The sequence below is a fragment of the Haliotis asinina genome, chromosome 1 (genome assembly GCF_037392515.1).
Source record: "Haliotis asinina isolate JCU_RB_2024 chromosome 1, JCU_Hal_asi_v2, whole genome shotgun sequence".
Taxonomy (NCBI): Eukaryota; Metazoa; Mollusca; class Gastropoda; order Lepetellida; family Haliotidae; genus Haliotis; species Haliotis asinina.
The window spans coordinates 70,130,413-70,148,546 of NC_090280.1; the positions used below are offsets into that span (position 1 = coordinate 70,130,413).

The window sequence follows — 18,134 nt, forward strand, 5'->3', positions numbered from 1 at the left end:
GAAGGTTTTATTATGTATGGGTACATACGTATTGCAGTGTTCAAAGAACAAATCTTAGCACTTAAACAATATTGAAGCAAGGGAAATTGTGCGTCTGGCACTTTTTTATAGACAAACTGGAGGTACAGCGGGTGGCCACAACTTCACGTACATTGTCCATATATTAGTAAGTTTAGACATTTGAAACAATCGCCTTTAAAAACTACCTCTCTAAACGTAACCAAACTTAGCAAAATAGTAGAACCGCACACGAGCTATGGTCACATGATTGAAAAAGGTCATCTGCTCGTTTACGTCTGTTATTTTTGTCGACATGGGAAAATACCAAGACATGCCTTCCGCCGTTAGAACTGTTATTGTAGAACGATATCAAGATGGCCGAAATGGTTCAGGTACTGGAAGACAATTGGACTTGCGGTTTGCGGTTCACATAAGAATTTGAGAGAACAACATCAGAAAACGTCTCGCATTGGCAAGAGGGCAAAGGTACAAAACTGTGGATAATTACTAGAATAGAGTATAATTCAATGCAATGGTTGTTCTTTGAGAAAATAACTGTGGAGACAGCCCGACGAAGAGTACCTACCCGAATGCATATGTCCATTTCGGGAGCCTCGACTGGCTCGAGTGAATTCGATGATATGGGCTTGCATTACTAAGCACCGTGTGGGAGTTTTGACTGTTGCTAACGGCAACATAAATGCCCAGAAATATAGAGACATATTTGATTGTCACCTCTTTCCTGTTGCTGCACGTCATTTTACTGGAAATATATAATCTGTCAAGACGACTATGCTACAAAACAAAACTATAGTCAAAACAATGACATATATGGCATGGTACAGTCTGCACAATAACCGGATGCAAATATAATTCAAAGGGGTTGGTTTATGTTGACAACGCCGACAACGTATTCCACGGAGAATAGTGAAAATTCTGAGAGTCATATAACCAAGGATTCAACCAGTGCACCTTCATTTCACGCTTTATCACCATTTGAGTTCACCACGTCGACGGATGCGTGGCACTTGGTCGACAAATGTAGGTAATATTGTGCCCACCTGCTGTATACGTCAACCAACTGAGACTTACGTAGAACACATTATTTACCCTGCGGTGCCCCCATGGGCAAGTAAAATGTTGTGATATCCTCATCAGTGTGATGTATGTTATACCAAATTCAGGAGCAGGAAAAACATGTTCCTGTTGGGTTTTTTTTTCACACATAAGTAGGCATGTTTCCCAAAAGTTATTATTGATTGTATCTGCTCGTGAAAACATTTTACTGCCACAATATCTACCTGCAACATAAACTCTGTTGCTCTTGTGTTTTCCAGGCACCGTGTCTACATGTTACCCTCACGTCAACATTACTGTTGTAAATGGCAAACCGAAGGGCCTTGGATCAATCACACGACATGATGTCTTTGTAGAGGTGGTCAATGTAACAAATGATGATGTGGAGCTTATCTTCAATGGAAGAAGTCACATTGCCATTACATCTTTTAATAACGTGGACTACACACGTGGCCTCACCATCATATTCAATTTCGAAGAAGCAGAAACAGCCAAACCAACTGAAAGACAGGTCCTTCTAAGCAACTGCGACAATTCAACTAAAAGCCATTCTATCGAAATTGCACTGGAAGGAAAATATGTGAAGTTCACTATTGATGTTGGAGAAAATACGTATTTTCAGACGAATGTCGAATTTGTGGTGAGTCAAAGCGCCAGCTGTTGGTATGAGCTTTTTGCACGAAACAACATCTGTATATATATATATATATATATATATATATATATATATATATATATATATATATATATATATATATATATATATATATAACACGCCTTTAAACCTCCACAAGATCTTTCGCTGTGGAGATATAAAGAAGTTTTTTGCAAGAAGGAACATCTGAACTCATCATTTCTATATATTTATTACTTCTACACCTGCGGAAATCACCTACACACACACACACACACACACACACACACACACACACACACACACACACATACACACACTTACACTTATGTATGTATGGGTATACAAGTATGTGTATATGTCTTTTGTGTGTAATATATATGGGAATGTACAAACAAGCACAAGCATCAAGCATCAATCCACAGGTACCTGAATATATAAGCATTATTACTGATTCAAATAGAAATAAAGGATAAATGTAAGTGAATATTTAGGAGAGGACAATGCATGTACAAACAACAACAGCAACAACAAAACTAAAAGAAACAAATGGAGACAAAACCAAACAACAAGAACAATACCCGTACATCCTTCCTGTCAAATACTACCACGTGAAGCGTACAATTCAACAAAGCTAACAGAAGAAATTACTTGGATTCACGTGCACATAGGCCATGTAGTGATAGATCAGTCCAGTCACAAGGGGGAGGACTTATTGAACATCTTGTGGAAGATCAGGCCACCAACTATCTTTAAATGCAAAATCCACAGTTCAGGAATGTCCACACATTCAAGAGAAACTTCGGAGCGAATATGAAACTCGCTGTGGGGAAAATCTTGAGGTCAGCGCCAAATGATCACACAGCCTCAGAAGATTTCCAGCCAACAAATTTGATCTTATCCTTATTGATGACATAAGTGAATGTATGAATATACTTGAATTTTCTTTCGTTTTTGGACCCGTGAAGGTCCCGGGGTAGAATAGGCCTTTAGCAACCCATGCTTGCCATAAAAGGCGACTATGCTTGTCGTAAGAGGCGACTAACGGGATCGGGTGGTCAGGCTTGCTGACTTGGTTGACACATGTCATCAGTTCCCAATTGCGCAGATCGATACTCATGTTGGTCACTGGATTGTCTGGTCCAGACTCTGTTGTTTACAGACCGCCGCCATATAGCTGGAATATTGCTGAGAGTGACGTAAAACTAAACTCACTCACTTTCCTTTTTGACAGCGGTGTGACATGCCTCCCGTGTATTTGAAATCTCTCCCTTCCCAAGTACCTCTCTTGGCGCAGATCAGGAGAGTGCATGGGTTCTCTACCGGGAGCACAGCCCTTCTGACACTCCGGGAAATGCAGAAGGCTGCAGTTTTGGGGATTTTTCATATTCTTATGAAATGTCTTGGCTGGTTCGACTTTAGGCTCTGAACTGATAATGAGTCTCACCAACCTGACAGTGCCATGATCACCCGAAACCTCTCTATTGCATAATTGTTTGGATCTGTAACACATAATAATAAACTGCTGAAAGAGTTCCAGAGTCACGATGTACAAAAGAGTGAAAAAAAGACTGACCAGTGGGAGTCACTGAGGAAATGCTAATTTGTAAAGGTATGTCATGAGTTAGCTACTGAACGATGACAGATCAGTACAGAGGCAGTGATGGTCAGGAAGATTGTTCCATTCAACTGCAGCCGAGTAGGAGAGTAGATCGTACCTTGATGACTTTGAGGAGGGCTTTACGCTGAGACCACAGAGATCAAAAAGGCAAACATAGAGTGATGTGAACACTGGAGAAGTAGACCGGAGAAGAATCAGCGAGACAACAAAAAACATTGCAGAAGACTTTGAAGAGAATTTTTTGTGCAACTGGTAGCTAGTGGAATGATTGAAGAACTCCACTGGTGTGGTCATACATCCCTGTCAGTGTGACAGTGCGCGGAGCTGCATTGTGAACTCGCTGCAAACCCTGGTGCCACAATCGATAAACTGTTGAAGTCGTCTAATTTCGAGACAACTGTTATAGTGTCTACTTCAGGACAACAATGTCCAAATATTTCTACATACCTAATATGATATTAGGCTGTTATTATTATTCAATCTACAATTTTGATCTTTATCACTACAGCAGAGTACATTGTTTTGTCAGCTACCTTTTCCTCTTGGTTTATGGCCTTTATTGGTCACCCTCCCCCACCCCCCTTGGCCTTGATAATAATATACTGATAGCTTATGATTAGTCTGAAATTTCCGTTTTCACAAAGGGATAGTATAATTATACGTCATACATGCATTATGTACACTGAAGGCAGGTATGTCAGGTCGGTGAGAAAGCTTAATTGTCAGGTTTGTTTCTCTCATGTTCACAAATATAACGTATTTCACTGAATCACTGTAGAGAGGACCGTTCTTCAAAAGAGTTGTTGCTGTCTACGATGGGGAACAATTCAAAGGATATGTTGATGGGAACGTCGGTTCCATACCATGGAAAGGTTTGCATTTACAATTTTGTTTAATGTTTACTAGAATTAGAGTTATCACAACATATGCGTGCAATTTGAAATGAGATAACTGTGAAGATGGTAGATGACACAAACGATATGTGTCTGATGTAAAAGTAAATGAGTTAATGCTACTTTTTTAGGTGTGATACAAAAGCGAAGTCATCCGCTCCTTATTGGCAACACAGGCTGTAGTGGTAGTGTTGGTTTTAAAGGAAAAATAAGAGGGGTAAGTTGCAGAGATACACTATTGAGAACTATATATCTTCATGTAAATAGGAGGGTGAATTAAATGTGAGTAGTTATTATCTCAACTGGCGTCAGAACAGATACTATTGAGCTTCACTGTGTGTAGAGTGCGTGTTTGGTGAAATGAGAATAGGGCTGAGTCCTTGGGGTGTTGTCCATATTGCGTGTTTTGTCTCACTGAGGAATCACTTGCTCAACTCATATTCCAAGCTTGCCAGTCCAAGTTTCAGTTCAAAGCACCTCTCTAGGCATGTTTAATGCGTAAAACTGCCAAGGGTTAAACCAAAGATGCCCTTCTTCTCTGGACAATTAAATCCGGAGACGGTGACGTTGACCACATACCTATTGTAATAGAAAATATTATATCAGTGAGTGTGTGAGTTAATATTTTCAGTCAACCTGCCAGTATTTCAGCCGTATCATTACTGACACAAGTTATACATATATAAATTTACATTTTTGGACCGTAACATAACAAAACGACTAGAACATCTCAGACACAGATTTAGAGATTGAAAGCTGTTGTCTATTCGATATTAGACAAAACATGATTCAAAATAACAATGCAAAATAAGCTGGGCTATGTATTCGCAACGACCAAAGTTAGGCTGAGATACTGGGGACCATGGGCACTTATATTACTTCTGCTAACTGAACTCTTATGTCAGTGACAAAGCAGCTTAATGGTAAATGGGTTGATCACAGTAATAGTTACTTATGTTGTGAAAATTAAGCTCTCGATAAATCGTTACTGTCTTATATTTTTTTCAGATGGAGATCTATCGATGCGTGCCAAAAGCGTTTGATCCCTTCACCAGATCCATTGAACTGCCATGAAGCCGTTCAGTTCAGATGTATAGATCTATCAACAAAGCTTTGGAAATATTGCTTTAAAAAGTGAATGATTAACTGATGAAGAAAATGTGCATTAAATCTATCTCACTGTTTGACAAAGAAAATAGTATACCATCATTGGCCCTTGGCGTTGGATTTGTCGATCTCAATTTTTTTATTGAGAAAATGCGGTCCTTGTCTGAAATACTGCTGAAGGATCGCGAGAACCGACAATTCCCTGGAACCATTAATGAAACTTTTGCTTTTCTGTGCTGTAACGGCTTGTGTGAGCCAATAGCAGTCCATCTTCAAGATTGATGTCATGCATCAGTCCATGCAGTCTAACCGGCATTACCCGTGCAATCGGTGTGGAATGGATCGCTTGATCTGAGAAAACACTCAGGATCAGGTTGTCCCACAGTATTGCATCAATAACCTTACGTAGCATTAATATAAATAGTCTTTAAAAAGTTAAATAATACAGACGATGGAACCGTTTTTGTGGATGACTGTAACGTTTTACGATGTAAATGTAAGCATACAATAGAGAGTGACAACTGTCATAAATGGTCATTTGAAAACCGCATAAAGACCCAGAATTATTTTTAAATGGCATACCTTCAAGGCCGTCAAGAATGCCATGATCTGTGGTATGATCTTCAGCTTTCAATTAAGTGTTCTTCCGCATATCAGTTACCCAAAAATAAATGCCCGTAGGCACTTGACTTGTTGAAAATCCTTTCCAGTTCTAATTGTGGGTTTGGGGCGGCGGTGTATCAAGCTACCCTCCTACACCGATACAGATCTTTGGCCCGATGAAAAACCTGATTACAGCTTCATCATACATGGTGGAGCATGCAAAACTATTAGGTACTGTCCACCACCTAGGTCTGAGACCTTGACTTGGATCCTTAACAACTTTCCCTGTTGACAGTCTCCAATTCGAGGCCAATGAACACTTTCTTACACGACGCCTTATAAAATTATCTTTACAATATATTACCAAAAATATTCTGATGATTCTAACCATGCACAATGAACAGTGTCTTCAGTCCCCTCGATGAGGATTTATACCAAAAGATATCTTCTCCTGATATGCCTCTTTAGTTAGGAACTAAATTATTCTTTCCTGCTGCCGGCACTGAGATAGAAAATATATCTTCCCCCCCCTCCCAAATCCTACCATCATTAACTACATTAAAAATACAAGCAAATGAATTATAATATAAACATGCATATTGATCAATTAAAAGTAAATCTGATGCATACAAATCAATATTTACAGGTACCAGCAATGGTGGCAAAGTGGTCATTGTCATGGCCACTGTCATTGGATCCAGAACAGTATCTTCTAGATTACCTGATAAAAGCTTTTGAAAATCTATAAAACATGCAAATGTTTTCTTTTTGAGTATTCTCACTGTTGTTAACTCACACATGGTCCAGACAATGTTGTGTCTTTCGATAACCATTCTGTTCATCAACCATTAGGCCTTCGGTTTCTGAACATGAGCAATGTTTGATGGATTGATAAAACAGTAATTGTTTTGTAGCTGTAGGCGTCTCTTAGATCGGTATGTTTGCTTGGGGATTGGTGTCATCGTTGCTTAACTCTACATCTCGGGTATGTCACTACTGCCGAAATGTAGTTAATCCAAAAGTTCAACACTTCGTACCTCCTCTGGGGAAATTTCAGAGTTTAAAACGGCTGAGTAACTAGTGTTAAAATCCATATGCTGGAGTTTATCTTTAATGTATGTGAGGTGCTCAGCCAGCGTTGTCATTCACGTTGCTGACTTGGCTGACACGTCATCGGGTCCCAATTGCGCAGATGGATGCTCCTGGTATTGATCACTGGGATGTCTGGTCCAGATTCGTTTATTTACAGACCGCCGGCACATAACTGTAATACTGCTGAGAGCGGCGTAAAACTAAACTCACTCACTTTCCTTTTTGACAGCGGCGTGATTGACAAGAAAAGCATGCTAAATATGCCTACCTTGTGTTTGAAATCTCTCGCTTGCATCCCAAGTACCTTTCTTGGCGCAGATCAGGGGAGTACATGGATTCTCTACTAAACTAAACTAAACACTTAGTAGTTTTATATTAATATCTATGAGTACTAGTATCTAGTTATTTTACTGTAATTCGTTGACAGGTATTTCTACTTTCCTTTTACCTATTGTTAAACAATACAATAATTTTATAATACTTTAACACCCCTTGTGGGGCCAAACACTACAAATCTAAGTTATTAATTATATACCTCCAATCATAAAATATGATATCATTTAATAATTAATTAACAAATCTGATACTTTTAAAAATGCAAAAATTAAATGAAAACTATCAGTATAAAAAGTAATGGTTCATGATGTGAAATCTGTTATGATGGAATATTGAATACAGTTAAGCAATACATGCTTGACCGTGATTCTTTTATCACATAGGTGCAGGAAGGAGGATATTCACCTTTCTATAGGTACTCATGAGTATAGACATCGTTGCATGATGACCTCTTCAAATCTGGATTGACAGGTATAAGTAGGTATAACCAATATAGGACTTTATGTCATGTTATGTATTGATACCTACTCATGTGTCCAACTTCTGCATTAGAAATAAGATCGGATGAGAGCTTTATAATCAGAGTATGGATTAAAAAGCGGTGCCACAGATTTGTTGAGTGCTACCTTAGCACATTCCACACATTATCGAGAAAACCCGGGAAGGAAAGCGTGAGGATGCAGGTGATTTCGAAATTCACTGATTCAATGACATGCTGGAAAATGTGTCTACGAATTCCACGATGGTCATTCAAGTCTAGCTCGGTGAATCATCGTCACCGTAAGTCGATCGTGAAAGTCGAAATCGTGAAAGGGATCAAACTCTAGTGGTCAAAACAGCAATGCCACGTTTGCTCCGCTTACGTGCTGGTGAGCGGTTATTCCCACAACAGGCTCCAGGGAGTCACCGTGACCGTAGAAAACAACATATCAATCACCATATCAATCGCTAAAATGTTCCTACCCGACAACATGCATTTCATGGGGTTGAAGTGTACTTACGCGAAATGATCAGTAAAACAATTGGAAACTATTTTATAAACTGATTATATAGACGATGAATAATCATCATCGCAACGTCACGCTTGGCAGTCAAGTAGACACAGGGGGAGAGATTCGATTTGCCCAGTGAGGAAAACAGCCCGTACGGCCTACACTTAAAAGACAACGTGTACGATCGTGTGTCGCTGGCTGACTTTAAAGAACCAAAATGACTGATCAACATGACACACACACACACACACACACACACACACACACCCGGACACACACACAGTATATCTCATTGGATAAAGATGGCTACGTCTTCGAAATTAAGGACAATGTTAACGGGATCATTCTCTCATGTTTCATTCCTGTTTATGGTAAGTTACAAGCTATACAATTGCCAGTCCACATGTTATCTCCAAACGACAATAGTTCATTTCTTAAAGGCCAAATTACATGATTACCAGCAGGATTTTATGTTTACGAAACCAGACTTCATACTCGTTATAGAAGTCTATCTCGGAGGCACTTTTTACAGTTCAGACCCAAGTGGGGTGTCAGTATCCTGGGACAACAGGCACAAGTACAAACGACGTATCATCGTACAACTAGGATCAGCATCTTTAGGAAGCCTCTATGGGGTCATTATTGTTAACCAAAGTGGCCTTTGTTTCCCATATATTAATGTATTCGAAAATTTAGACATTATAATCCTCCTCAACCATTTCCAAATCTTCATGTCCAAAAACTCCATCATCAATAAACTGATTCAAAACAATTTTCAAAATATGAAATTTTTTCATTGCAGGTTTGGCATCTAGTCTGATATGTGGAGAAATTTGCAATACATATGATTTTCGTAATTCACCGACAATCCCATGGTGATGGGGACGTCCCAAGTTTTAACACCATTTTGCTGGTTCCACAATTAACACGTTGCAAAATTTTAAATATCTGAAAAAACAATTACAAGAAAGTCCCTCAAAACAAGCAAATTGTAACACTGACAAGTGTACAGTATTCAATATTCTGTATTGAGCAAACAAAGGCAAGATACAAAGATTCATAAGAGAGGTTTCTAGTACAGTGCAACTATGGTCAAATCTAAAGTAATGGGTCACAAAAATAATATGAACTCATCGAAGTCTTGGTTTGAGAGTGAGAAACATTCATAATAAATGTAAAACGGCAAGTGGTCACGCAGCCGTCATGTAGGTCAAGCGTTGGCGAAGAGACAGGTATACCCAATGATGTACTCCAACTATTCCAAGAGTAGTCCGCATGTGTCGTCAACACAGCAACCACCCTTACATATACACAGTCAGTCATACTTGAGCATTCCAGCGAAGTATGGAACCTTCCTGTGTACCAAGTCAAAGCACACCAAGGGGAGGCAACTCTAAAGCGCTACCTTAAAGGCGTGCTGCTAAAACACTATTACTGTAATACGAAAAATCCATAATAAATATCGTTCAAAACTCTAAACACTGCGACACAATAATAATTATTACTTAATCAATAATATAGTTTACAGAAAATACACTCTCGTAACAATGTCCAATATTTCTCTGCTACAGATACCAGTGTAGAGCTAGGTCCTCTACGTTTCTTTACACAGTATCCCGATGCAAAAACAATAGTCTGCGAGTAGAAAACCATCCCAGCTGCATCCAGATGGAGCAGATTCATATATCCTATTGCCTTCTTGCAAAACAATATGGGAATGGAGAACAGCCATTGGCAAGGCTTCTTCCAAATTCCAGTACCAGAGATTGCAAAGAAAACAAAACCCCAGAGAACTATATTATGGATTTGCCCAGAATCGAGGAAAACGATTACAAGAGATACAAGTGAGTGAGTGAGTTAAAATTTAACGTCACATCGGCAATATTGCAGCCATAGCGTGACGAGAATGAGTAATTATAAAAATACAAATGAATTGATAGCACATACATTGTAAAACCCTGTCAACGAAGGACAGTAAAACTAACTAGAATATCACAGAGTAGAAGGTAAAACTAGTGAAGAGACCTAAAACAATGTATCTATAGAGGACAGTACAATATAAAAATGAGCTATAGGTTGCCAACAACTGAAGGTAGATCACCATACTAAGGACCATGGGGACTTACAGTACATTTGCTTCCTGCATGGACCCTAGTTGGATTTACATCAACCCTTCAGCTGTTAGCAATTTAGACAAATCTAGCCATAAAGTAAAAACACACTTACTCTACGATTAAAAAGCTGGAAAACTGAAATTTACTTCAAATGTTTTTGGACTTATCTACCCTCTCAGGGATACAATTATTTTACGGTACTTCAACCCCCTTTGAGGGTACATCCACTAACGATTTGAGTTACTATTTTAATCTTCCAATTTTAAAATATTTATCTATTTACAGTTCCGTTAACAAACCTAAATCTTTTAAAAATGCAATAATTAAATGAGGACTAATATTGCTAAAAAGATCCTGCATAGAGTGTGACTTAAAATACTGATCCCTTGTGATGGAATACTCAACACAGTCAAGCAAGGTACAGTCAAGGGATGCAGAACGGAGGATCCTCACCTTTCAAAAGGTATTCATGAGTATATCTCGTATGGCCAATACGACATCGCCGCAAAATGACCTCCTCAAATCTGGACTGACAACCCAAGTGGGTATAACCAATATAAGGTTTTATTGCATGTAATTTATTGATACCCACATGGGTGTCCCACTTCTTCTGCATCAGATCACGGATATACGTTCTAATTGCAGCTATATAATCTGAGTACGGAATACGAAATGGAGTCACAGATTTGTTGAATGCTGCCTTAGCAGCACGATCGGCCATTGTGTTGCCAGAAATGCCTACATGGCTGGGTAACCAACAAAGACGATGTCGTATTGGCCAGTAGCAAGATAATTCAATTATCTCTATTAAAAGTGGATGTTTACATGACAGGTTTTTAATTGCCTGGAGGCAAGAAAGAGAATCGGAGTAGATAATGTACTGTTTATGTATAGGATGTCTTTCAATATATTTAAGAGCCGTTAGTATAGCGTTTGCTTCCGCTGTGAAAATAGATTTATTATCCGGTAATCTGAAAGATATTGTTCTGGATCCAATCACAGTGGCACAAGCCACTGCGCCACCGTCCTTGGACCCATCTGTAAATAAGGATTTATAAGTGCTATATTTATGTTTCAATTGATTATATTCTTGTTTATACTGTAATTCATTCGTTTCTGATTTTTTATATGTAGTTAATGTTAGGTCAACTTGTGGCTTAACCAACTGCCAAGGAGGAGAAGAAAGAAGTCGGAAAGGAGCTATATTTTCCAACTCAATGCCGGAAGCAGCAAGAAATGGCTTAATTCTGAGACCAAGAGGCGGAACAAGAGAAGACTTTTTGTTATACAAATCCTCATAAAGAGGATTATAGACACAATTTTATGCGGGATTAGACTCATTGGAAGCTAATTTTGTGATGTATTGTAAAGATAGTTTTATACGGCGTTGGTTGAGAGAAGGCTCATCAGCTTCGACATAAAGACTGTCGATAGAAGAGGTTCTAAAAGAACCAAGACAAAGTCTTAGGTCTTGGTGATGGACAGAATCAAGTATTTTTAGGTTGCTTTGACAGGCTCCACCATATATATGATGGAACCATAATCAAGTTTTGATCGCACGAGTGATCTATATAAGTGAAGGAGGGTAGTCTGATCTCCTCCCCATTTTGAATTAGACACAACCTTTAATAAATCGAGTGCCTTCAAGCATTTGGCTTTTAGGGATTTAATATTGGGCAAAAAAGTCAAATGTGAATCAAAAATAAGTCCCAAGAACTTAGCCTCCTTGACAACTTTGATAGGGGTGCCACTGAGAAATAGTTCTGGGTCGTTATGGGGTTTATATTTACGGCAGAAGTGTATACAATTGGTTTTTGATTTAGAAAATTTAAAGCCATTTTCAAGACACCATTTATCTATTTTGTTTAAACACAGCTGCAGTTGCCGTTCAATAGTATGCATATTTTTACCACGACAAGACATATTAAAATCATCCACAAATAGCGAACCATCTATTGAATCGTTTAAAACTTTAGCTAGACTGTTGATCTTGATGCTAAAAAGAGTGACAGACAAAATACTGCCTTTTGGAACACCCTGATCCTGATTGTAATGATCAGACAGGGTAGAACCCACACGGACTTGAAATTGTCTGTTACTTAAAAAGTTGGCTATGAATTCAGGCAAACGACCTCGCAAACCGAAATCATGTAAATCTCTTAAAATGCCATATTTCCAGGTTGTATCATATGCTTTCTCAAGATCAAAAAAGATAGACACAGCGTGTTGTTTATTGATTAGAGCGTTTTTGACAAATGATTCTAAACGCACTAAGTGATCAAGAGTACTTCTATTTTTACGGAAACCACATTGTATATCTGTTATAAGGTTATTGGTTTCCAAGTACCAAACAAGTCGATTATTTATCATGCGTTCCATGGTCTTGCAAACACAGCTAGTTAGTGAAATGGGTCTATAATTACACGGATCGGTATGATCACGTCCAGGTTTAGGTATGGGTACCACTATAGCGTCACGCCAAGAGGGAGGAAATTTACCTGATGTCCAAATATCATCGAAAATAGTTAAAAGAGTTTCTAGGCAGGATTCTGGAAATGCTTCAGGAGTTGGTAATGTATGTTATCAGGCCCTGTAGCAGTATCGTAAGCTGGATCAAGAGCAGTATGAAGCTCATGAATAGAAAATAGTTCGTTATAGTCTTCCCCGTTATCTGAATGGAAATTAATAGTTTTCTTTTCTTGTTGTCTTTGATACTGTTGGAATTTCGGCATGTAGTTAGAAGAGGAAGAATGTTTAGCAAGCGTTTCACCCAGTTTATTTGCAAAATAGGATTTATCAGTAAGTAATTGATCTCCATGTTTAAGATGATGGACACTAGATTGTGTACCCTTACCTTTAATTTTCTGTACCATGTTCCACACGTGAGACATGGGCGTTCGAGAATTTATTTTGGAGACATAATTTTGCCAAGATTGACGTTTATTCATTTTAAAGGTACGCCTCGCTTTAGCGTTTAAAATTTTAAATTTATTCAAATTATGGACCATAGGATGGCGACGGAAATACTGTTCTGCTTTCTTCCGTGCCTTCCTAGCTTGTTTGCAGTCATGAGTAAACCATGGTTTACGTATGTGTGGATTTGAAGAGGACTTCGGAACACATTCATCAGCTATTTTATGAAGTTCGGTAGAGAAAGAATTTATAGGATCAGGAACGTCAAGAAAAACATCAGGTGTTAGTTTATTAGAACAAAGAATTTCATACCAAGCCCAGTTAGCTTTAGCAAAGTTCCATCGTGATGATGGAGAGACATCCGATGGTGTCACAGATTTTAATAAAGTGGGAAAATGATCACTTCCACAGAGGTCATCGTGAACTGACCATTCGAACTCACCTAGCAGATGAGAATCGACAACAGCTAAATCAAGACACGAATACGTTCCAGTTCCTGGATGGAAATATGTAGAAGAACCATTATTGAAGATGCATAAGTCATTGTTTAAGAAAAAATCCTCCAAAAACTGTACCTTTCGTATTGCTGTCATTGCTACCCCAAAGTGGGTTATGGCCATTTAAATCTCCCATGATTATACAGGGTTTCGGGAGTTGGTCATAAAGTGACTGAAGATCATATTGTTGAAGACAATATGACGGTGGAATATATAAAGAACATAAAGTGAACACGACATTCAATGTCACACGAACTGCAACAGCCTGGAGAGGGGTATGAAGAGGGACAGGGCTATGAATGACACCCTGCTTCACTAAAACAGAAGACCCCCCAGTTGCTTTATCGCCTGGGGGAGAAAAGTGATGATATGAGTCATATTGTCTTAAATCAATTTTATCTGTGTTTTTGAGGAATGTTTCTTGTAAACAAAGAGCAGAAGGTTTTAAATCATGGATCAATAGCTGAAGATCAGATAAATTATTCTGAAGACCTCTACAATTCCACTGTAATAAACTGTCAGGGCGGTTCATGGGGGCATAATAGGAGATCGTGAATGAGGAGGACCTTTATGCTGAAATGACAGCGATGGAGAGACCTCCATATCTAGAGATTCGAAGATATTATGAACCTCCAGAGGAACAGTCAAGGGTAAAGGCACCTCAATATGTTTGAGGCCCTTTGATTCTTTTTTCTTAAGCTTTTGTTTTTGCTTCTTTGTGAGCAACGTAGTTCGATTTTTCTCAGGTTCAGGCTTACTTTCAGTTTCCGGTATTGTTTCAGCAGACACAGTCGTTTGTGAGGATGGTGTGGAACGGGAAGGTGTGACTTCAGCATCTATTTCATAAAGAACCGTCTGTACATCAGATATCCAGTTAATTGACGTTTGACATCCTTGATCAAGCTTTGGAAGTGAGGAAGAAACTACAGCAGAGTAAGACACTGCAGAAGTGGAAGAAGAGGACTCCTTTTCGACTATTTTTTGTTCTTTTTTTTTTTTTGTTTGTTTTTTTTTCCTCAGAGAAAGAAACATCTTTGGAATATTTTATGGTGAGAATTTTATTTTGTTGCACGTAGCATGGGCATGATTTTGAGAAGGACATGTGGTCACCACTGCAGTTTGCACACTTGATTACATCTGTGCAGTCTGTACTGTCATGTTTCCCACTGCAGCGGGAGCAAACTTGAGAGTTACGGCAAGATTTTGCACCATGTCCAGATTGTTGACATCTGAAACACCGGAGAGGATTTGGGATATATACATCAACTCCAATGTTGAAATACCCGGCTTTGATTGATGACGGTAGTTTTGATAGTGCAAACGTGAAAAGGTAAGTGTTTGTTTTGATAACTCTCTCACCATCTTTCCTAGTGAACCATCTCACATGCGTAACACCTTGACTCTGCAGCTCTGCTGTAATCTCATCCTCTGACATGTCTGAGAGGCACTTTGCACGGTCACGGACAATACCTCTACATGAATTTAAAGTTTTGTGTACTGAGACAACAATCCCAGTATTTGCAAAATGATGGGCTTTGAGGAGATTCACAGACTGTTGTCTCCGAGCACATTCCACAAGCAATGAACCAGAGCGGAGACGGGTAACATTCTTTACGTTGCCACATATGCCCTCGATTGACTTCGAAATTACAAAGGGATTGAGTTTGAGAGGTTCACCATCAACACCTGCTACGACTAAAAATCGTGGCCAGTAATCAGTATTGTGTACAGATTCCTCATCCGAAGAAGTAGCAATATCCGCATCAACGTGTCTTCTCTTAGTTTTGGACCGAGAACCAGTTAGTTGTAGGGTAGCCATAATGTAGGAAATATATTCAACAGCCCTGCTCCCAACCCACCATGGAGTGTCAACGCGGACGGTGTTGTAGTGGAAGCCAACTACAGACACCAGGGTTACAGGGATGCTATACTCCAGCAAAATGGACACGGGTAGCTATTTTTGCCAAACAAGGTATAAGTCAGGCTGGTTCTGCCTTAGACAGATCCCTGAAGACAAACAGAACCCGGAGGTCAAGATTGCCTTCTGGCATAGGACTCTAGGCAAGTTATGATAAATATAATTTTGCAAGGAAAATCGAAATGTCCAAGACCCAGTAACAGAAATGTGCACAAAATAATCACCATGCACAGGGCTTGGCGTGACCAGCCGATTGATGGAACCGGGCCAGTTCTACCACCCGTCTAGGTGAAGTCAGGGCCAAAGTGGTGTGTTGAGCAACAGGAACACGGTTCCAGGCCCCTGTTGCCCTCAACCACCAGGATCCCCTCCTCCACCGACACAGGGCTGCAACCCACGGCAAACGGGTTGATGGACCAAATATGCCCCCGGATCCACACGGAGGGTTGGCGAGCACTTAGCGTTACCCAGCACCCACCACGAGGAGGTGGCTCGCCACGGGTGCCACAAGAGATACAAGAAGTGGCATGTGTGGAAGAACCGATGACATTTGGAACCAATGACGTGTCAACCAAGTCAGCGAGCCTGACCACCCGCTCCCGTTTGTCGCCTCTTACGACAAGCACAGTCGCCTTTTATGGCAAGCATGGGTTGCTGAAAGCTTATTCTACCCCGGGACCTTCACAGGTCAAATACACAAAGAGCTTGGAAGAAGCCCGCAATGAAGTAGAAACTGTTCTGTGAAGCACACACCCAAAAATAGCAGACGTTGCCAGTACTACATGGTCTATTCTAGGATACCGAGAACAGCTAGAAACACAAACATCCAGCAGAGTAATCTTTTTGCGAAAAGGTGCAGCAATGCCGACAGTAGTTTGGGCAAACAAAAGACTAGAGCGTGGGTTGGAAGAGAATCAGAGAGAAGTTTGACCTGCAAAAATAAAAAAAAATAAAAAAAAGATATATGCTGTTGGCATGTATATCCACACAGAACCCACTAGAACTTTCCAGAAAGATGGAAGAGCCATATCCTGGAATCCTATTGCTGTAGTTGTTGCCCCAGATCCTAGAAAACTATCTTCCATAAAAACTGAAGCGACAGAGCATGACTACAATGGCCTGCTTGACGAGTAAACCATAGTAGTAGAGGCTGCAATAGCCCCACTTCCAAAGGATACAAGCAAACTCCTGCATGTCGTCCGTGGAAGATACATTTGCAGAAAGTTTGCCACTACAAAATCGAAAAGAAGGCCCATCTTTGGGCTGATTGCACCATCTGCCCCACCTTCTGGATATCGATATGGGCCTCCTCTTGTTCCTCCTCGACGTTTTCTACATTCTCCAGAAGCACTTACCAGAATCATGTTTAGAAACGCTCCTAAACATTTTTGACGATACTGGGACGTCTGGAAACTTTCAATCGTCTTGGTGCGATGCTATGATTGTGGACCTGGACGCGATCATTCTGATCCTTCCAATTATAAGCTCATTCATTAGCTAGCATATAACGCATGATAAACAATCGACACCTATCTAAGGAAACCAATAACCCAATAACAGATAGACAGTGTGGTTTCCGTAAAAACAGAAGTACAATAATAATAATAACAGAGTTGTCTTTAATGAGTTGCTGGTCGACTCAACTTGAGATGTACTCGCAAGGAGAGGTGCAGACATCGGAATCTATTCCAATCAGAAGAGGAACATTTCAGGGGGACTCCTTCAGTCCATTGCTTTTTTGTCTGTCTCTAAATCCTTTGAGTTTCCTGCTCAACGGGGAGGAAGGGTACCATCCCGGACCTCCTCAGCACAGATCCCCAACACTCACTCATCTCCTCTATATGGATGACATCGAGCTCCTTGCCAAGGGAGAGACCAATTTGAAAGAACAGGTTCTCCTTGTCGAGGCCTTCTCTAATGATATTGGCATGACATTTGGACTCGACAAAAGTAATACTCTTCATCTGAAACGTGGCAAGGTAACTAATGATGGATCGGTCAAGTTACAAGGGGGAGGAGTTATTGAGCATCTTGTGGAAGATCAGGCCTACACCTATCTTGGAATGCAAGTTTGAGACAAGCTCCAGAATGCCCTGATTGAAGATAAACTTCGGGCCGAGTATAAATCTCGTTTAAAGAAAATCTGGAGTTCAGAGCTAAATGCTCGAAACAAAGTCAAAGCCACCAATACTTTTGCTGTGCCAGTCCTCTCCTACTCCTATGGAGTAGTTGATTGGACAAAACAAGACATCCAGAGTCCTGACCGCCTGACCAGAAGGATCATGTCTGATAACAGAGCACACCACCCTCGCTCCTCTCTTAATCGTTTATATATGC

The 18,134-nt window shown here is 39.9% G+C and overlaps 2 protein-coding genes across 3 annotated transcripts in view; both read left to right on the forward strand.

The window, feature by feature from the left end:
- Positions 1-6,032, forward strand: part of LOC137296411 (uncharacterized) — a 154,268-nt gene extending 148,236 nt beyond the window's left edge. For both annotated transcript variants that reach the window (XM_067828210.1, XM_067828216.1), the window contains 4 exons: positions 1,338-1,717; positions 4,111-4,204; positions 4,357-4,442; positions 5,234-6,032. In XM_067828210.1, coding sequence (XP_067684311.1) covers positions 1,338-1,717; positions 4,111-4,204; positions 4,357-4,442; positions 5,234-5,299 — 626 coding nt within the window. In that variant the 3' untranslated portion in view covers positions 5,300-6,032. The remainder of the gene's footprint in view (positions 1-1,337; positions 1,718-4,110; positions 4,205-4,356; positions 4,443-5,233) is intronic.
- Positions 6,033-8,684: 2,652 nt separating this feature from the next.
- Positions 8,685-18,134, forward strand: part of LOC137274784 (uncharacterized) — a 36,053-nt gene continuing 26,603 nt past the window's right edge. Inside the window, exon 1 of the mRNA XM_067808121.1 lies at positions 8,685-8,708. Within this exon, the coding sequence (XP_067664222.1) occupies positions 8,685-8,708 (24 nt within the window). The remainder of the gene's footprint in view (positions 8,709-18,134) is intronic.